Source organism: Lissotriton helveticus, chromosome 7 (genome assembly GCF_964261635.1).
Source record: "Lissotriton helveticus chromosome 7, aLisHel1.1, whole genome shotgun sequence".
NCBI lineage: Eukaryota > Metazoa > Chordata > Amphibia > Caudata > Salamandridae > Lissotriton > Lissotriton helveticus.
The window spans coordinates 627,280,240-627,302,783 of NC_136068.1; the positions used below are offsets into that span (position 1 = coordinate 627,280,240).

General features: G+C 45.2%; 1 protein-coding gene across 1 annotated transcript in view; it reads right to left on the reverse strand.

The window, feature by feature from the left end:
• Positions 1–305: 305 nt before the first annotated feature.
• The window catches only part of CFAP119 (cilia and flagella associated protein 119), a 107,742-nt gene continuing 85,503 nt past the window's right edge, over positions 306–22,544 (reverse strand). The window contains exon 9 of the mRNA XM_078652853.1: positions 306–705. Within this exon, the coding sequence (XP_078508979.1) occupies positions 527–705 (179 nt within the window). The 3' untranslated portion in view covers positions 306–526. The remainder of the gene's footprint in view (positions 706–22,544) is intronic.

Here is a 22,544-nt window from a genome sequence, read left to right on the forward strand (position 1 = left end):
TGTACTCTTAAGTTAGTATAAGTTGATCTTTGATATGGACCTGTACATTTGATTATTTGACCTAAAAGCTAGCATGTCTCCTCCAGCTACTGGGGCGGAAAGCACAGTTGTCAGTGATTTCTTGGGTGAAGGTTCAAGGCAGTGTGCAAGAAGAGGCAAACAGTGGACCTACTTTGTTTACCTCAGGATAAATTGTGGAAAATACCCATTCTTGGATTTGGCTAGCAGGACAATCTATGTTGTTATTCTTTCACTTCAAAGCATCTTAAATGCACCTCTATAGATAGTCATGCATATGCAGGTCAGAAAAGGGTATACATGTTTTTATTGCATTACAAAAAACATATGACAAATCATCAACAAAGTGCAAATGATCAAGCTTGATCCTTGCTAGGTAAGACTTGACATGGTGCAGCATTCAGTTGCCTGCTTCTCACAGGTTTGTACTGCCATCTTCTGATATTGCGTGCATTCTGTGAGGTCGCCTGTGTCCAATTTCCCTAGAGGTCAGTACTGCCCGTTTCCATCACTTGCGCTTTCCCTTGCCCTTAGCAGGCTTCTTACTTGATGGCTCCTCCAGAGTGGCCAGTTTGGCAGAGAAGGTGTCTGCGCTCTCTTGCAGCTTCTCCTGCACAGAGGATCGCAGCTGTGACAACTCCTCACTCAGCTGGGCCCGTATGTATTCCTTCAGGGGTGCTGTAGGAGCTGGAAGACATGGGGCAGTGAAAGATCAGGAGAGGTTGGGCTCAAAACCATAGACCATAACCAAGGCAGTCTCTTCATGAATTCATTTGTTAATTGATAGCCGTGAGATATCTGGGATTATTCCTAACTTGTTCTAGTTTTTAAATTTGTGTGAAAGCTGCCATTCGTCAGAACCTGCATCATATTCGGGTGTCACACCGGGGTAAATGACCCTAGTCCCAAAAGGAGAATGTGATCTTTGCAGAGAAAAGAAAAACGGACAGGTCTTTATAGTTATTGTGACAATTACGACTGCACCATGTTTTTCATCTCACATTGTCTCCAGTTAAGTTTATAACTCAGTTTGCCTTGTGGTATTACATTAAGACCACTTATTCACTCTTCCTCGTTACTGGCCACACCTTGAGATTCACCCCTTCCATAGACCTGCCAATTTGAGCAGACACACCTTTATGTTCCTCCTGCGTTTAAAGAAATTGAGCAGTGTAAATAAAAGAAAAAGAAAATTATAATGTTATTATCATTTTATTTTTTCCTACTGCGACAGCTTTGTGGGCGGGGCTACTCTGCTGACAGAGGAGCAGGGGGAGGAGTGGTGGGCACTCAGTAAGTGCTCATGAATGTTTGGCCGGCCGTCTTGGGCCAGCTAAACAGACATTCGCACTTTAAATGGTGTCCGCCCAGGCTGCATTACAGCCTGGGTGGAGATCATGCCCAGAATCTCAGTCCCCATCTGAGCGCCGAACCACGGTGCTCAGACCAATCACAACGCTGAATTGTGATTGGCTTAGAGGAGCCTTGGGGCTTCTTGTTCTGGCCGGAGCAGAGGGGCGACAAGGAGAGATGCGGTGCAAGGTAAGTGTAATTTTCTTTATCTTTACCCCCCCCCGATCCATTCCAGCCTCTTCTGAAATTTAGCCCCTTTCACTAATGTTTACTGAAGACCTATACAGAGCTGTTAGCATCTCGTACATGTAGACTTTTGGATTACTGCTGAAGCTCTCCTGGGACATATATATTGGTTATCAGTCCCCTGTTTTATTGAACCACACCTCCACTCTTACGCATGGATGCATCTTCAGATGGGTGAGCGGGGTGCAGCACATCCCCAACAATATTATCAGTCGGGGAATGTGAAGAAATGGGGTGGATCTGATAGAGACATCTAGCCGCAGATTCCTTACCTTTGAACTTTCAGGCGTCAGGCTGGATCTGAAAGATTTTTCTTAGCAGTTCCCCCTGCGCGCCAGTAGGTGGCATCGGTTGACTAAACATCGACGTCGTCAATATAACCGCCACTCCGGCACGCTGATGTCTGTTCTTTTCGTTCCGCGCCATCAGTGCCGATCCATTGAAGAGAGCTACCCCCTGTCATTTTTTTGACGGACTTTTTTTGACTTTTTGCCGATTTTCCATGTCAAGCAAGAATACTTGAGGGTTCAAGCTGTGTGACGCCTGTCATCGTGCCATGTTGGTCACGGACCCCCATTTGGTCAGTCTGTGGTGCCTGGAGCGCGACCATGACTCCAAGTCGTGCTCCGACTGCCGGGCGATGGTGCTGAAGGCTTGGAGGGAGCGGTCCTTAAAGCTTCTCGCGATCCGGCGTACTGCACTGCGGAGGTCCCCTCGTCTGTCTTGATTTTAGTCCAGGTCTCATTCGAGAGGAAGGTCCGAGCACTGCTCAGGCGAATCTAAATCCTCTTGGTCGAAATCAGGTAAGAGACACCACAAAAAGCGCAGGAATTCGAAGCGTGCTTCGACTTCGCCCCACCTGTCTAGTGATGCGGCGGAGGAACCTCGGCATACGAGGTACCACTCTGCAGAGCGGGAGCCTGGGTCTACTCCGCATTCCCCTCCCTTTCCGGGGCCGGGAGCGACCCATGTCCAACTGAAAGAATTTAATGATGTCATGTGCGCCATGTTTGGGCACCCTGACCCTACTGGTGCCCCTCTGGGCCTCCCAGGTGTGGAGACTGGGGGGGAGGGGCCCGTGGTTCCCATGCTGGTGGCTCTGGCCCCGGTGCCACGACCTCCGAGTGGACCTGTTATGGGGTCCGGACAAACGTCGGTCACACCACAGCGACCTTTCCTGGCGTCGCGTCTGCCGAGATTGTCGCCGATGCCCACTTGCGACACCTACGCGATCCTCATTCCAGACTACACAGAGCCGGTCAGGCATCCTCCGACGCTGAGACAGGTGCCTACGGAGTCATATGGCTACATGCCGTTCTCTCTGCCCTATTCTGAAGGGTTAGGGATGGAGGAAGAGGATTGCGAGAGGTAGGGAGCAGGATCCTTTAGAAATCTCGCAACAACAACATTGGCACCGTTATGAAAAATTGGGTGAGGCCAGTGGTCTGGACACTTACCCCCCCCTACCCTGCCTACAGAGGAGGGAGCTTCTTTTGCCATGCTGGTGCATAGGGCTGTAGAGGTCCTTGACCTGCAGCTTCCTAAAGTGGCAGCCAAGACGAATGTCTTGACAGAGGTCCTGCAGCCTGGGGTCTCGAGTTCATAAACCCAACTGCTTTTAAGCACAATCTACTCAAACGCTATCCTGAAACTCTCATCTCTTATACTTACCTATGTGCCTCTAAGGGCATAGTGGTGACAGACCTTATCTTCTGCACAACTAGAAGAACCAGTGGAGACGAGTTTTTACTGATATGCTTCTTTCCAAAGCTCTGTGTAAAACACCACTCCTATTCCATATTAACATAATTCCATCCCGTTTCCTCAATGCTGAACTGACCATCTCTCTCTACAATAACGGCAACATCCTTATTCAAGCTTCTGATTTGTATTTGAATAGGTTTGACAGTATTTTTAATAAGATTAAAAATACACTTAGTAACCCTAATCCTGCCAATTTAGGTCATTCTAATCTCCCCGTTACGGCTGTACCTTCTGCGTCCTCCATTCCTGTCTCTGCTCCATTCAACCTGATCATTAACCCTAAACCTGCTAGCCCAAAACATATTAGTTTCCCTGTTATTACGGAACCGCCTGCTACCTCACACTTTGTGGGCACCCATCCACCTCTCTCATGTTGATCCATTCTGATACCGCCCTCAACACGATAGAGTGTAATATTAGCAAAACCAAACCTTGACACTACATGCCTCCCATCTCCTAGTACCAGCAACTCTAATCCGATTGCTTCTCCTACCCTGCATACACCTTTAACCCCAGCACCTTTCCTTTGAACCCTGTATGTTCTTCCTCCTCTACCTCTACACCCACTGCACAGGATACTACCTCAGGGCCCCCTTTCCTTTGAACCCTCCTTGTCCTTCCTCCTCTTCTATCTCTACATCCATTGCACAGGATACTACTACAGACCCCCCTCCCCCTTGCAACCTCAAAGGATTTCTCCTCAACCTCTTGCTTGGAACCCTGAAACCATCTATGCCAATCCTACACCACCAATGGATTCTATACTTGAGATCCAGCAGGGGTCTATCTCATCTTGCAAATGATGTGAGGAGAAGGGGCCTCGCCCTTCATCCTATTCGAGGCTGGTACCTGACTGTGACAGCCTTCACCTGATTGAGGAGAAATTGGGTGAACTAAAGCTGGACCTCCTTACGGTAAAGGATAACCTCCAGATCCTCCTACACTGCTGTTGAAGAATGAGAAGTTGTGCAATCTCTATCCTCCCCCGGGGACTGACCTCCCTACTCCTCCAGCAAGTATTATTCGTGGTGGAATGGAAAGTTCCTTTGGCACTTACCCTAGCAACCCACGCCGGCCCTCTTGACTGCTTCCCAACCTACATTCTAGACCCCTTAGGTTCCAGCCACAGCTGTCGGATGATGACACTCTCACTATTTCTATCGTATGAAGACTATGCGTTCTCTCCTAGCATTATACTCACTATTTCATCTGATCCGGATAGAGAACCTAGCGTTAACTTTAGATCCATGAATAAGGATAACTTACTTCAGGTCGCCACGTCTCACCTAGTGGAAGCAACTACAAACTCTCATATCAAATCGATGCTTCTCAACTACATATTAGCAGTGAAACACGCAGCAGATATCTCTGAACTCATCATCTCACAAGAATCGGACCTCCTGATTCTTACGTAGTTGTGGCTCAATGACTCCTCCCCAGTACTCGACATCTTAATTTCTCCTGATAATGACATAATCAGATGCGATAGATCTATCAAATCTGGGGGTGGGGGGTATTGCCTGCATCCGTTGTTCTAGCCTCGTATTGAAGCAGACTCATGATGATCTGCTGTCCGCCTGTGAGCTCCTAGTCACTAAAATTTGGGAAAGGGCAAGATTGTTTGTTTGCTTCACAGATCTATCGTCCCGCTGGGGATAACTTGCGTTTCTTCGAGCAATTGATGGAATCCATCTCTGCTTGCTCGGCCTCGAACCATATCTTCCTTGGTGACTTCAACCTTCACTGGAATGACACAAATGTTCCGCTAGTTTGCTCCTTTAAGGCTTACCTCTCCGACCTAAATTGACCTTATCATAGCTAGAGATCACATCATTCAACTTGATGACATTGTACCCTGTGATTGGTCGGATCATCACCAAATCTCCATGCACGGGTATTGCTCAGACCAGGTCAACCGCTCCAAAACAAACACCTGGCTCGTAATCTGAGAGACTTCAACATCTCTAATCTATCCAACTTGAGCAAGAATCTGCTGGAACCTCCCCCTAATATGAACAATTTGGAGAGTTGACGGATCATTACATCAACTCTGTCAAATATTCTCGACTCTGCTGTTCCGAAGCAACTCAAAAGGCTACTGTGCAAACAATCCAAACCCAGGTTCAATGGCGCCCTTAATGATGAACGTTGCAAACTGAGGCCCTCTTAGAGACATTGGAGAAATGCTCCCTCCACCTCTAGTCTCAAGCAGTTAAGGAAGATGAGAAGCTCATATAACATATTCGCATTGATAAAACAAATCATTTCAGGGCTCAGCTAGACAGTGCTAAAAACTGACCCAAGAAACTGTTTAATATCATCAAACAACAGGCTAACCAATATACCGATCCTATTTCGGCAATCAAGACCTCTGGACCCAGTGAGGAGGACTTCTCAGCGTACTTTTCTGAAAAGTCTAGGAGTATTGATCGGGAACTTTAACATGCAGCTACTAACCTGATGTCTATGAGCGCCTTGGGTTTGGCAGTACCTTTGGCAGTGTGTGTGCCGCTATACCCCACAGAGAACACTCCCAAAAACAATGCCTCCTGGAATTTCTCCCTGCTTCCTGATGGGGAGGTGTTGTCCCATTCCTTGGTGTCCCTTAAACCAGCCAACCATTTCAGTGATCCTCTTCCCGCTAATTTGCTCAAAGATCGCAACGCGGCCATTCTCCCTCTTTGGTCCAGAATCATCCAACAATCTCTCTTACAGGGGAGGATTCTGGACTGCCTCAAAATGGGGCAAGTCACACCCATCCCCAAGAAGCCTAATGCAGACCAAGCGGATCCCAATAACTCCCATCCGATCACCAGCATCATGTCTTTAGCGAAATTGCTTGTGAAATGCGTTCACACACAGCTGTGCGACCACATTGAGAAACTTCAGCTCCTAGTCCGACACCAGTCAGGCTTTAGAACAGAAAACAGTACAGACACAGCTCTAACTCACATTGTTGATGACGCCTTGAGGGCTCTTGACCAAGATGCTCCTTGTCTTCTAATCTTTCTGGACTTGTCCTCTGCTTTTGACACTATCAAACATAATAACTTCATTACTCTTCAATACACAATGGGGTTATTTGGACCGGTCTTAAATTGGTTCACCTCTTTCCTGCATAACCTAAACCAAAGAATCAAAGTCAACCAATCTCTGGCTGCCAGTACCCCGGTCTCTATTGGGGTACCTCAAGGATCTGCACTCTGGCCCACGCTCTTGAATCTCTTCATGGAACCTCTAACTGCTATTCTGAATGGTACTAGCATTGAGTACCATATGTATGCTGATGACACTCAACTGTATTTGAAGATCTCCTCTCCAGATGAACTTAAAACTCCTAATGGGGCGCATCAAAAAACTCAACAATGGCTAACGCATGATCATCTGTTACTAAATACCCACAAAACAGAATTTCTTCTGATTACCCCCCGCAACCATTCGGCCCCTACGCAAAACTGGATCAAAAAAATCTTAGCACTCAACTTCACCCCTCATATGGTGGACTGTGCTTGTTCTTTTGGCGTCATCCCAGACAAATTCCTAAACATGCATGGGCACATCAGTGCCGCCATTAGGAGTGCCAGTAATCAGCTCAACACTCTTAGGAAAATCAAACCTTTCCTACCTCCAGAGGACATCCAGTCAGCAGTCTAATCCCTAGTTATCTAACAATTGGAATATCTTTGGTGACCCTAGCTGGGCTTCCAAGTCTAGGTTATCTCTGCTAAGAGCTACTCTGAACGCCTCTGCCAGACTCATCACAGGCTCCAGAAATAATGATCATATTACACCTGACTTAATTCAACTTAACTGACTTTCTATTGAAGCAAGGATCTGCTTCAAGATAGCCTGTCTGACACATAAAGCTATACACTTCAATACCCCCATTTACCTAGCAAATAAACTCGAGCTCTCCAGTCAAAACTTGAGAAGCTCCAATACCCTACTACTGAAGCCGCCTAAATTCAACAAAGTAAGAACTTACGCTTGCACCTTTTCAGGGCTGGCTCCAAGAATTTGGAATGCCCTTCCTACAGAGATCAGAGCCAACCCCTTGACTGCTTAATTTAAAAAACAGGTCAAATGGCTACTATTGGATGGACTTCATCAGCAATAGCCTCTAAGACATTCGCTAGTCACTTCCTTCACAATCATTCTACTTTGTGTTTCGAAATGTATTTTGTTGTCCTTTTGACTTAGTGCTCTGCTAATACTCCACAGCCCCGTTTAGTAGGGCTGTTGCCTGTTGATCACGTGCTACCTCGTCTTCCCCTTACACCCCCATTTACTTTTTATGTTTCAGGTACTTGTTATGTCTCCTTATTGTATTGTACTCATGCTGTTTTCTCATATCAACGTTAGTCTTTTTTTGTACATTGCTCTGATGCCCGTCGCGCTTTATAAAACTTCAAATAAATGAGGCCTCGACAGATGTCCTTCTGGGACATGGTCCAAACCCAGCACAGGAGCTCCTGTGAATAGGAGGATGGCCCGCCGTGCACCGGGCGACCTCCCCTTTTCCTCACCACCCACCCCACCCACCAAAGCTTGGTGGTCCAAGCTTCCACTTCTCGTGGCGCATTCCCTTCCGCACCCCTGGACAGGGAATCGAAGAGGCTGCAAAACTTCAGTAAGAAAATGTTTTCTTCCGGCAGCCTAGCATTGCAGTTGGTGAACACGCATGTCTCTTGGGCCTTTACTCCCATTCCATAGGGATACGGTAACGCAAGTGCTGCCCAGTGTCTCGGAGGAGGACCGGGCTCTACTCTTCCAAGCTATATCAGACAGGAGGGACTCGGCTTAAGTTCGCCATCAGATTTGGCTTGGAGACGACGGACTTGCTGGGTAGAGCGATTTCCACAACCGTGGCATGCCTGTCTGAGAACGTCTAGCGTTTCGGGGGATGTCCAGGCTAACCTCATGGACATGCCCGTTGATGGCTTTTGTCTTTTCGGAGACTAGGCGATGCTGCCCTTGAGCGCTTTAAAGACTCTGGGCCACAGCCAAGTCTTTGAACCTCACTACCGCCCCAGGGCTTCATCCAATTTTTGCTCCTTTCGTGGCTACAGAAGGGGCTATCAGCCGCGTCAACCCATAGCCAAGCCCCCACCTCCTCCTCCACTGCAAAACCTTCCTAGTCTGATCTCCCAGGATCACTCCCAGCCTGTTGGTGGCAGAATACTTCATCATCTCCACCACTGGCAAAACATTACAATGGACAGGTGGGTGTTGCAAATAGTCCGAAGGGGCTACTCCCTCTTCTTCGAGACTACTCCTCCATCCAAGCTTCCAGTGTACGATCGGCTGATATAGGATTGCTTGCCTTGCTCCGTGAGGAAGTCTCAACTCTCTTGGCCAAGGGCGCTATAGAGAGGGTACCAGTCCCAAAGTAGGCAGTGGTTGTTATTCCCTCTACTCCCTGGTCCCAAAGAAGGACGGAGGCCTTCGTCTTATCCTAGACCTCAGGGCCCTCAATTACTTCCTCAAGGAGGAGAAATTCATGATGCTCACTCTTGCTCCTTTCCTGTCTGCCTTGGACCCAGGAGACTGGATGGTAGCGCTGGACTACCAGGATGCCTGTTTCACATTCCCATCCTGCCGGCCCATCATCGCTACCTGCGGTTCACAGTGGGTCACAAGCACTTTCAATTTGTGGTGCTTCCCTTTGGCCTCACCAGTGCCTCTCGGGTGTTTACAGAGGTGATGGCAGTGTTCGCAGCCCATCTGGAGAGATCAGGGGTTCCAGGCTTCCCCTATCTCAATGACTGTTTTTTTGAAGGTGGGGCTCGCCCCAAGCAGTTGTCTCCCACCTGTAGACTATGGCAAATCTCCTGCATTTGCTGGGGTTCACTATCAATGTTCCGAAGTCACACCTAGCTCTCTCTCAGACGCTACTTTTCATTGGGGCAGTTCTGGACATGGTGCAGTTTCGGGCCTATCCTCCCGAACGGCGAGTCCAAGATATTGATGCTTGTATACCGATGTTTCAGCCTCTATCTTGGACCCTGGTGAAAATGACTCTGAGGCTATTGGGCCTCACAGCTTCCTGCATCCTGCTAGTGACCCATGCACTGTGGCACATGTGGGCTTTGCAGTGGGACTCTGATCTCCGACGGAAGCCAAGCTCCGTATCAATCTGTTGGAGCTTTGGGCAATTTAGCTGGCACTGAAAGCCTTTTGCAGGTGTTCTCGAACAACACTACCTCCATGTGGTACTGCAACAAACATGGCAGAGTGGGGTTGTGGACTCCCTTTCAAGAGGCCCTGCGTCTCTGGTCTTGACTGGAACATCAGGGCATTTCCCTGGTGGTTCAACACCTGGCCGGTTCTCTGAACGCCAGGGCAGACGAGCTTAGCTGAAGGTGCCTTGCAGATCACGAATGGCGTCTCCTTCCAGAGGTGGTACAAAGTCTTTCAGCAGTGGTGAGAGCCTTAGTTAGATCTCTTCTCCACCGAAGAGGACATGCAATGTCAGCTGACATTGTGCGTTGGAGTTTCCAAGGCGCCACTCGCTCAGTGATGCTTTTCATTCCAAGTGGAGCTCAGGTCCCTTATACTCCTTTCTGCCCATAACACTTCTGGCCAGAGTGCTCAAGAAGATCAAGAGTGACTGGGCACATTCTTCTTGTGGCTCCGGACTGGGCACAGAGGGTTTGGTATCCCAAGGTTCTAAATATGATCATCGATCCTCCAGTCAGGCTGCCTCTTTGTGTGGATCTTCTGTCGCAGCAGCAAGGGAGGTTTCTCCACCCGAAACTTTCCACTCTGCTACTCCTTGCATGGAGATTGAGCTGCGACAGTTGACAGCTTTTGACCTCTCTCCCGAAGTCTGTGAGGTTATCTTAGCAGCCAGGCGTCCCTCCACGAAACTGGTATATGCTTGCTGATGGAACAAACATTGTAAATTTTGTACAGACCGTTCTATAGACCCCTTATCTACTTCCTGATCTGAAGTAAATCTGTTTATACTTTCTTTGGCCCATCAGGGTTCTGCTCTGGGCACTTTGAAGGGCTACCTTTCGGCCCTTTCTTCTTTTTTTTGACTGCCTGATCAGCCCTCTATATTCAAATCTCTTCTAGTGCAGAGGTTTTTGAAGGTTTCCTCCTTCACCCTTCATTATGTCCCAGTGGGACCTTAATTTGGTGCTCACTTTTCTGATGTGTGCACCATTTGAGCTGCTGCATAACTATCCTCTGCGGTTGCTCACCATCAAGACCGCTTTTTTGGTCGCTATAACCTCTGCCCGGAGAGTGTGCGAATTGCAGTCACTGTCCTATCGGCCTCCTTACCTGGCAATCTTTCTGGACAAGATAGTACTCCGGACTAGGTCATCCTTTCTGCCTAAGGTGGTTACACCCTTCCATCTAGGACAGTCGGTTACTCTTCCCACCTTCTATGCACCCCCACATCCGTCCAAGGAAGAGGAACGTCTCCATCGTCTGGACCCAAAAAGAGCGTTATCGTTCTACCTTGATCGAACGAAAGAGTCCCGGGTGATGACCAACTCTTTATTTGGTAAAAAGAAAGGTTGTGCTGTCCAGAAGAGGACTATATCTCGATGGGTCATCCTCTGTATTAAAATCTGCTACGCTTTAGTGAAGAAGGATCCCCCTGACGGGCTTAGAGCCCATTCCACCAGGGCAATGGCAGCCACCACGGCTCTTCAGCGCGGTGTTCCCGTCTCTGACATTTGCCAAGCTGCCACGTGGGCATCTCTGTACATGTTCGCCAGACACTACTACTTGGATTCCCAGGTCTGCATAAAAGGCTGGTTTGGTTGCTCTGTTTTACAGGATTCTGCAGTCCCTCCTCTGGTTATGGTATTGCTTGGGTATCTGTTGAACAGTAAGGAATCTGCGGCTAGCTGTCTGTATCAGATGGACAAGTTACTTACCTTCAGTAACGCCTTATCTGGTAGAGACATGATCTAGCTGCAGATTCCTTACTGACCGACCCATCCTCCCTGCACTGCGTACTTGGTTTTAAGTGTCAGGGATGTTCCTCTTCAGGGCCCTAGTTGTTCATTTTTTTAACACACCCTGGTCAGCCACTTCATGGCTTTGTGCTTCTGGTGTGGAAAGTCATGAAAAGTACTGACGTCAGTGTGCCGGAATGGCAGTTATATTGACGACGCGGACGTTACAACGCCAATAAACATAACGCAGACTACCTCCTGCGGAGTTGACCGATGCCACTTAACGCTGCACAGAGGTATTGCTAAGAAAAATCTTCAGGATCCAGCCTGAGGCCTGGAAGTTCAAAGGTAAGGAATCTGTGGCTAGAATGTGTCTCTACCAGATAAGCCGTTAACCGAAGGTATGTAACTTGCCCATTATGTGGTGTGGTTGTGCAACCTCACTGCGTGATACACTTTCCAACCCATTTAGGACCAGTAGGTTTTGTTTATCAAACCTTCACCTCAACCGTGGGTAGCTGTGGCTCCTCTGAGCAGCAAGACATGCTCAAAGAAGTGTAAAGCATTTAAACAGCACCAAAGTAATTGGAGAAGAAATCAAAATGACACTCAAGAAATAAGAAACCTTTTTATAAAAATAGACTTTTTTTCTAGACCCCACCGCAACAAAAAAGTTCCACCGGAGGGCTCTGGAGATACAGAATTTACAAGGTATAGTAAACAGAATCATTTCACTCAACCGCAAACCAGCATTGGCAAATTCAACAAATTTGACACTTAGAAACTTTTTCACAAGAAAGTTGGGCTAGTTGTATTGAGGTCATTTAGGAGTCGCTTTAGATGGCCAACTCCAGTAGGTATTCAGTCAGGGGAACCAGCAAGGTCCGTGGATTCAGTTACCGCTCAGATGAAGCACTTTATCCTCTGTGAAATGGATTCCTATTGAAGTGGTGCTGATGAAAGGGATGAAGGATTTTGAAGATGCTCAAGGATGCGATGTTGGGGTCTTCTGCTGGCTACTCCTCAGTTCACGAAGGGCGTGAGGCAATCCTGGTCATTGGGTCAATGTCCCTCGAAGTCCTCTCTGTGCTGTTTGAAGTCCAGTCACCCGGTATCGCGACACCCCTGACACGAGGAACTTGAATTGGACGGATCAAAAAGAGGAGGAAAAAAATTAGCAGCAAGAACAGAGGACTGCTGTGGATGTGTGGTGCTAAACCCTGCCTCGACAATCATGATCAGCAACTCGTCCTGCAGCTGATCAGATTCCAGGAACCCCGGGAGACTACCAGCCCTTTGTAAATGCCAGCAATCTTTCTTGAAGCAGAGGAGCTACTCACCTGGACTCTGCAGGAACCGAAACGCAAATTCCAGTTTTCCTAGTTGCTGCTCCCCAGCCAGCCTGATGAAGCAGCCTCCTAGAAAGAGGGCCCTGTGCTCCTGAAGGTCAGATCTTTTCCTCTACCAAGTGAGAGGACACCAGGGCCAACCAGAGCCACACAGGACCAGTACCCAGGATACTGGACCCCTTATATGAAACAGAGCCCGTGAGAGTCCAATCCAGATTCTCACTGCACTCAAACTGAGCAGCCGTTGAGGGACATCAGCACTGCAGAGACCCACTTCCAGAGTGGCCCAGCTGTTCTGATTCTGCACCCTCAACCAGCTAAGACCGACCAATGCAAGGCTCTAAGACGCACAGATCCCAGCCAACAATTCCACTCTGCACATCAGCCTGGGTAACAATTAACCGGTTGTGCCCTCTTCTCCCCAGGACCCCTGTGACCCAAGACCCCTGCTGGGAGCACCCGGATTTGTCCTCAAGTCCTTCTCTGCAGCCTCTTTCTAGGTGGCCCCCCTTCTTTCCACCAACGTGGTGTGTACAACTACCAACCCGACCCACACCTCTGCACCCGGACGCCCCAGGGCAGGTAATGAGTAACTGCTAGTGGTACTTTGGCCCCCTACGACCCTAAGTCCTGAAGAAGATCCTCAGAAACCGAATGCAAATCACTGTATGCAACATATGCCTTTTCTCCCATAGGGAAGCGTTGTTGCATAAAGACGCATTAAAGGGATCTATTCACTTACCTGTAAAAATTCATATTTTAAAAAATAAGTTATTTTTCTAAATTGTTCTCTGATTTATTCTTGTGTGTGTCTCATTTATTGCATCTGTAAGTATAACAGATGCTTAGCACTACCCTCTAATAAGCCTAACTCCTTGCCCACACTACCACAAAAAAGAGCATTTGGGTTATCATTTTTGCCTCTGTAAACCAATTGGGGTTGCCTGGATTCTCTACACAGTGTACCTTGTTTTGTTCCATTATATAAAGAGCCAGCTTCCTACACAAACTTCGCCAGCAGACTTCTCAGTGGTTGTGCCCTTGTGCATGCTGTGAACAGAAAGTAGGCCAACTGACCCTTGGAGTCTCTTTGCTTTGGCTGACCTCTGGGGACGACTTTTTCATGAGCAGGACACAGCAGGCACAGTCCCTCTTCTTTGTAGCCACCTGGTTCAAAGGGTGCAGTCCATGCCAGTGCAGCCCGTCTTTGCCAGGTCCACCATGCAACAGGGCAGTCCTACTTCCAGTTGAGATCTGAGTGCCAGGGGTGCCCTATTTATGCTCAGAAAATGCCTTCAGGCTAGGATGCACTTAGTAGCCAATGCACTACCAAGTTCCCTTCCACCTAATGATCACTTCCTGGTAACTTTGAAGCTTGCCTTTTGGGTCAACATGTGTGTGGCTTCCTGGAGGAGGAATTAACACCTCTCTCTAGTGAAGGCTCCTATTGTCTCCTTTCCTGAGAGTTGTTAGCATGTCTCCAAAGGAAGGCAGAAAGCTGTCTTGGGTTCAGGCTCCTCGTATAACCGTTAAGGGCACAGAAGATTGAAAACAACAAAGTGACAAAGTTGTAAAAGTTGCATACTGTTACTTGTTAAATTAATTTTGACTTGAAAATCAAGTCGAGTTTGTTACCTTGGAGTGTCAACTTTGGTCGTCTTGTTTAGGAGTTAGGACAACTCAGGGGTCCACATGTAACCACATTTTTTCACAGTGAAAATGACAATTTCATGTTTTACTGCCAAAACATGTAAAATACATGCTATGTCCGAGAAATATGCTGCACCCTGCCTTAGTGATCGGCAGGCCTGCCATAGGAGTGACTTATGAATATTACAGAGGGAGGTATGGCTACGCCCTTGGTTTAAGTGGTTTAAATGGTTTAAAACTGCTCTTCCAGTCTGCAATGGTGGACTGGGAGATTCGTTATACATGTGTCGCACCCAGGACAGCAAAACCAGTGCTGCAATCTCTGAGGTGACTAACTTGCATGCTGTGGGTGTCCTATACTAGGGACTTACCAGTAAATTATCCAATGTAATTTGGCTATAGCCAATGTAACATACACGTTTTAGGGTCAGGGCACTGGCACTGAGGTCTAGTTAGAAGGCCTCCATGCACTCTAAGTTAAAAAAACAGCAGCATCAGTCCAAAAGCTTGGGAGGGACCATACAAAAAGAGGCATTTCCTTAAAGGGAACATGTCCCGGGTAACTGACTGGGGAGGTAAGCTTCTCCAGCTTGAAGTTCATTGTGTGCAGGGTCACTGTTTCTATGGCTACGGAGTATGATTTTATTACAGGGCACAGTGCGGGTGTGATCTGAAAGAGACACTGCATGCTAGCAGACCCCATCACAGTGTCTATGCAATACATCTCCAACAACAATCAATAATTCCCTGCAACCTTACTGTGCATGATCATGACTCTCCTTGATAGCCTTTGTCCCTGTTGTGATTTGGAAGACAGGAGTTAAACAGTCCGACTTGAGCCTGAGTCTCATCTAATAACCCTTTGGCCAAGGGATCCGGCTCTGTCCTTTTTTACAGCTGCTGAAAAAACATTCAGTCGGGTCTCTGCATCCTTAGCACTCTAGTCCACTGGTGCTCTAAAAACAGTGGCATGTGAGGGCCTGCCTGTTTGTGTCTAGGGACTGCTGCTTGACTTCATAGATAAAGTATAATCACTAAGGAATGCAAAAAAAGTCCACAAGCCACAGTATTGAAAAGTAGGACATGTAGAAATGTAATGTTAACATGTCATTAAGTAACTAGCACAGAAAAGCAATTTTTTGTGTTCCTGTGGCAGGCCTAACTATTCTATTTGGAAAACGAGAGTACATATTAAAACCTCATTGGTTAACGTGTGCCTAGTAGTCATTTCCATTCACTAGCTCATGCCAGGTATAAATGTGCCATCTCCAGGCACCCACTTCAGAACACTCCTGTCCCTAACAAATATAAGAAGAAGACTGAACCTACTGTCTGCAACCTGAGAAGGACCCCTAAGGACTGGACCTGTTTCCTCTTGTACTTAGACAAAGAAGTGGACTCCAAGAGACATAAAGCTGAACTGGTAAAGCTACTGGGATACAAGCAGCTACAAAAGGTCTATTCCTGCAACCGCCCAGCTGACCAGTGACCTTTGGACCTAGATCCGATCTACTACAACCATTGACTAATTTTGGCACTTTATGCTTCTTTGCACTGATCCTACTTACAACATTAAAAATTCATCATATCTTCGGTTCCCCTTTTTTTGGATTTGTCATTTTGTTTATTAAATACAATTTTTTTCTAATTCAGTTTGGGATGTTTACAGTTTTGCATTTGGATTTTATTACTCTTTTGGTACTGTTTAAATACTTTACACAGTGCCCTAAGTGAAGCCTGTTTGGTCTGTGCAATAGCTACCTGGGATTCAGCTCGGGTTAGTGTAGTAACCTTGAGCGTTCACCCAGACAAAGGTTATCATTATTCCTTGAGGTGGGTGGTCACCCCCAACCAAAATAACCATTTTCTTACACCTATCCTATAGGTTTTGTCTACCTAAGTAATGACCAGCAGCATGGTCAGCTAAGTTCTACATAAAAAGCTGTGTCATGCATGCCGCCCCCACTTACCTTATGAATTAAGATATGAAGTCGGAATTTCTGAATACTTTCAACCAATCTGTCTGTTTTTCTGAACCCACCACTGTACCGTCCTCCTATATACCTTTTGTAAGCATGCTGTTGTATGGAGCGAAGACGGATCAGTTCATGTGAGTTCCTGTATCTTTACACAAGACATTGGGAAAATGCTTCTTGTTCAAAATACATGCAAAAGCACATGGTTACTGTTACCCCTCATTCTTACGAGATGGATTACAAACCTTCACTAGTAGCGATATTTCATCAACTACTTTAACAAACATTGCATGCACTAGAGCAGCAGTTCTTAACCTTTTGACTTTTGTAGACTCCCAATGAATCATTACAGGAATCAGAGGACCCCAACTAAGTGATTATTGGAAGCTGGGTACCCCCGGCCTAAGCAATTTCCATAATTTGAACCTCAAAACAAAACACAAAAATACAAAAACAAGTACATACCAAACTAAGTGTTCGAAATATTTTGTTTAATTCACAATCAAATAGAGAAAGGTTTTCAAATTTTCAATTTTGCTCATTTATTTTTATATATTTGATTAATTGTAATATTTTGTTTTGAGTTTATTCCTGTTCCTCTTCAATTCCACCCAACTTCTTGGGTTACACATCCTCTGATAAGCACTGCGCTTTAGCAGGGGCTCATCTATCTTTTAAAAAATGCCATCTCTGTTGTTCCAGACTCCGAGCTAGGCCTAGGAGTCTAAGCAATCCTCTTTTCTGTTACCAAGCCTTTACGAATTTTCCATCCCATCATCAATCAATGAGTTGTGAGTACCTTTGTCAAGACCATTTTATTTTGCATGGATACACTTGAAATAATTTCAGTCAATTTATATAGGAGACTTTATAATATCAACATATTTAAAGTATGTGTACTTACGCATTCCCATTTTGAAGGAACACCAACACTTCCTGCCATCTCAAGTGGATACTAACTACTTGAAGTTCTCCCATGTGGGCTCATCTGCTCCTCTGGACTTCACCAATGTTCTGGCTCCCTTTGCGGTGACTCTTCATCCAGAAGACATCCATATTCATCTGTACCTAGATGAATGTCTTGTCCATGATGCTCCTTTACAGCAGGCTTCCAAGGTCACTCCAAGTTTGTTACTTCCTCAAGACCATGGATGGGTAATAAACCAGGACAGGTCCAGTCTATATCCAAGCGAGTGTGTTCAGCTAATAGGAGGCCTTTTCAATACATATGCTGGAAAGGTTTTCCTTCCTCCTCTTTGGATTATCAGTCTTCAGTTTTGCTCCAGCAATCTTCTGAAGGGATGTTCAGCTCGCAGTTGGCTGTCTCAGTTTTTGTGGTTCCTTGGTCATGGTTCCACATAAAACCTCTGGGTTTATACATCCTCTTTTTGTGACGGTCAATTCTTCTTGACATTCAAATTAGTCATCAGCTGCTTTCTCCACTGATAGCTTCTTTCCAGAAGTTTCTCCAGCGGGACAGACGTGTCTCCTCCAGTTCCTCTGAATATTACAACTGATGCCAGCCTGAAAGGATGGGGAGCAATCCTTGATTATGCCTTCTTCCAGTCTGAGGTCTCGGGCAGAGGCTGCTAGATATTTGAACTGGTAGGAAATGTGCAACCCTCAGTGCTCTTGTACCCTTCACTTCATCTCTGACAGGACATGCAGTTCTAGTTAGAACAGTCAACCTGGTAGCCACATTTTATGTGAAATGACAGTGGAGGAGGGTGTTTAATCTCCATTCTGTGGGATTTGTGGCTCATCAAATCTTCACCAGGGAAGTATCTCATCTTTCCCTTTATGCTAGTTACAAACTGGGGATAGATCATGTGACTGCAGACATAAGTAGAATCTCTCCCTCATCAATGGACTACTCCCTGAGGGTGGAATTCTTTCAAGTGATTTGGGGTTCCACTTACAGACTTCTTTGTGTCCTCCTAAAACTCACGCTTTCTTTGTTTCTCTCTTCAGAGAGGAATCCCAGGGCTATGTTGGTATTGTTCCCTCTCTTTGGCCTCAGGGCTTATTGTTTACACCAACCCCATCCCCTTTATCTCTGTGCACAAAAGTCTGAAGAAAGTGCAGGTCATCCTGATAGCTTCAAGGAAGCATTGGTTCCCCCTTCTCAGGAGTCACTATCCAGTCCAGAGTGGACTCTGCTGTATGCTCTGGGCCCTCTTCGATGGTTCTCTTATTCCTCATCTGTCTTGAAATTGAAAGTGTCGCCTCGTAAAGGCAAAGTTTCTGTAATTTAGGAGCTTCTCCAGAGGTTGCTTTGGCTCTAAAAAAAAATCTTGAACGGTTTCTACTTTACATTCCTACAAAAAATATTGTTAAACTTTGTGGGCCCCTTTCCTGGAATCCACTTTGTTTTAAGGAATTCGTAGAGTAGATTTTTGTAAAAGAGCGTTGTGCTTCTACTTTTTGTTGCCAATTGACTTCCTTTAGACTTTTTGTCATCTTGGAATAATATTGGCCTTAATTAATCTTTGCTTTTTCTGGTTTAAAATTCCCAGTTGTATTTTATGCATTTGTTTTATTTGATTGCATATTTTACAAGTATAAACACAAGGTGCACTTTATTTATTTTGGTTTGCACAAATCTATAGTTTTAGGTTTGCTTTAGTATGATTAAATAGTTCATCAATTATTTGCTGTACACAGTGTATGTGTTTACCGGTGGTTCATACTGTTTAATGTTGATTCGTGTCAATGTTCAAACCTACATTTAAATAGTCAACAATATGTCACAGTGCTAGTAAGTAGGGGAAATGTCATATTGATTGCTGTTCTCTGTAACGTTCAATATGAGATATGTTGATTGTAACTCTTAGTAACATTTAATAGGAAGGTACATAAAACCCATTCAATTGGGAGCTAGTGAGAGGAACATCCAGATTGAGGTTTGGCGCAGGAGCTGCAAACACCTTCTTCAAAAACAAGGACACTAGCTGTCGCCTTGAAGAAGAAATACAGTCGCATCTGCTTTTGGTAGAATACCCTAACTGCTGGTGTTATGTAGCTTACACTTAGCCTCCATTTTAGCTTATCATTTTCTAATGGTGGTTTGCACATGTTTTCTCAATTTCAAGGATGTGCCATTTCTTTCTGATAGACATTGTCGCCCTGTATTCTGCACATTTAGTTCCAGAGTCGCACAACTGAGAACATGCCTCACTTTATTTTATTTTTGCTCGTTGGAGAAGACTTTCTGCTTCAGACTACTTACAGACGTTGTTTTGCATCTCTGTCAAAGTTTGTGTTTTTCATCATTTTAATAATGCATATAAAAGTAACGTTTCATCACTGTTTTATTCACAATTGTTTGATTTTTTTTTAATAAATGTTTGAAAATGCAATATTGTAGCTTTTCTTTGTGGCACTTTGGGCATGCAAAAGTAACAAACAGAAGGGTTAAATCTGTGTCCACGATTTCCTTGGGAACACGAGTCATGTTTTAGGTTGCTAACAACATCTATAACTTGGTAATTTTAGGAGATTAGATGCGGTACTGTGAGCTAGCCAAACAGACCAATATCCACTGATTATATAAAGTCTCTGTATTATGAAGTTTTGTTGTTCTAAATACACAGTTCTACTGATTTGTAGGAACCATATAACATGGCTCCACCAACTTTTTAGGTTTGGTACCTATTTAATGGGTCTCCTGAGTAGTTTCCCTGTGTGTGTCCAAAGCTCCTTTATTACCTCTATACAGAGACGTCCGTGAAAATAAGGGTTTATCCTCCTTCAGCTTAATAGGAAGCACCTATTTATGCCTGTGGGTTAATCAAGCTTGATTATTTAAAAGGATTATCCCCTATGTTTTCCTTTCTTTGAATTCCATTAATTAAATCTGGCACAACCAGTAGTTATTCCAGTTAATTGCAGGCAAGCGGTAAGCATACTTAACTAGACATGTGCTCGCCAATGGCGGTAGAGAAGTTACCTTCATGTTTGAGGTACACGAAACAAAGCGTACAGAGGCACAGTTTTTTATTCCTGGGTAGATTTTCCTGCAGTCAATGCCAATTTATGCTCATTTCACACATACACTGAGGCAGCAGTTCCAGCTGCATATAGAACTTATGAATATTTAGAAATTCCTCTGGCTTAACAGGAACATCGTAATTGGTTCCACTATTGCAGCATGAACATTAGGGTGTTTTGCATGATATCTACGACGTGAATATGAGGTTGAGTCGTGCCATTAATTTTGTTGCCTTTTCCACAATTTTTTTCTCCAAGCCCCTAAAGTTGACTTTTGTGTGCGAGTCCTTCTTTGTGATACTATTGATATGCACATCATTTTCCTCTTAAAAACTATATTTGTTCAATATGCTGATTAGCTTATATTTATTTACTTACTTTAATGTTTTTTTTTATAGATTTATGTTTTAACTTGTGTGTTTAAACTGAAGTGAAAAAAGGCTATGTGCCAAAACACCCACACTAAGCAAATGTGGCAGCGCACTCTTTGGAAATGCTGTTAAAACAATGATGTATGTTATTTCTGGAGTTCTTCCTTTTTACTGCTGTCTGAAAATCCAAGACAGTCTGAATTTTGCAGTCTCGCATAGACTGTATCCTGTACTCAGAATAGTTTCCCTCACAAATGACAAGTATGTGTCATTTGGACAGATGTGACCTGGGGAAATGTTGCACCCGTCTCTTCAGAAAGCTGCCACTTGGACCAGGGCTCACAGAAGGTGTCCATTACTGATGGCCTTCATAGCACCAGCTTTCAGTCTCCTTGAAACTCTCTTTTTACCATAATGTACTTGATGATAAAACCAGATCCAAGCATTCATGTGTCACTGATTCTTGAATCAGCATGTTGTTGCCAGAAAATGGAATTAAATTTCCTTAGTGAAACATTGTTCAAGGTGAAATCCTCTCCTACCATTGAAAATGAAGGAACAAAAATACTCATGTCCTCTCATTTAGTGGTCTGGGTAGGCACATCAGTCATAGTGCTAATAAATATGGCTATTCAAGGTTTAAAGAGGCAGACATGGACATAAAATCCTTTTGAAGGAGAAGTCGTGTTCTCATACCAAAACCATTTCTGGCCCAAGATGATTATAGGAAAGAAGCCTCCAACCCCAGACCGTTCTCCAAAGAACATACCTCCACTTACTCCTAATTATTATAAAATGCGGTTTGAAAAAAACTTCGGAATTCGATGCTAGATTTCCCTGCTTGTGTATTGCATAAGCCACTATCTGGAACCAGGAGACTTGGGTTCTAATTGCTGCTTCCACAATACTTGACCCCACTGTGCCGTCCTGTGCAAATCATATTATCTTCCTCCACATCAGTTCCCATACACTCACAACTGAAGTGATTTGAAACAGACTAAACACCAGTGTTCTTTAATCATACAAACAACTGCATATTATAGCACCCCTGATGGACCAGCAAAACCCTTGGCACAAGCATCAGAGGTTCTTGGGGGCAGAGCATGAAGTAGTCCTGTAGTTTCTTAATTGGTTAAGTCAGGTAAGCATATCCTCCTTTAATCTGAAAGTACTAATAGTGAGGTAGGTAAGTAGGTGGAGGGAATAACCAATAAGCTTCAAATTCAAAGGGACACACCCAGGCACGTTTACTTAGCCTTTAATCCTTCAGTGGTTGAGAAGAAAATGTGACCATCAAAATGGGCACGAATAATAAAACCTATTGATTAAGTACTTAGTGACAGTACAGCCACTGGTGCGCAGTATAAGCAGCCAGAACTGTTTTGTAATTATATCCCTCAGGAAGAAGGGGTTTGAAACTGAAATAGATCATTGCACAGCAATGTGGAAGGTTCAAGAACTATGAATCTTCAGGTTAAGAGCTAGCAATGCGGGATGGAGCAGAGAGCCTCTCTGTGCTGTGCCAACCTACCTTCCTCATGAGAGGGAGCCAGTATCCTTGAACCTACAAGAAGTGGAATCAGAATAAGTGAAGATGAAGAACATATTGCCTCTTTGACCTGAACCATCTAACCACCTGTCCCAAAGTGGTTGTCAAACAAGTTAATTAAGAAGGTTTTTTTCTTTTAAAGAAACTGCCTGCAGGACTGATCTTTTCAGTTCAACAGAGATGTCCAAGATTGCCTTCAACTGTTCCTGGACCTGTCTGCCGCCTTTAACACCTTCCCCCATCACATCTTGATCAGCAGACTCCACCACATCAGAATTCAGGCAGACTCCCTCAAATGGATCGCCTCAAACCTCACCGGAAGAAACCAGAGAATCCGTCTCCCACTGTTCACCTCGGAACCC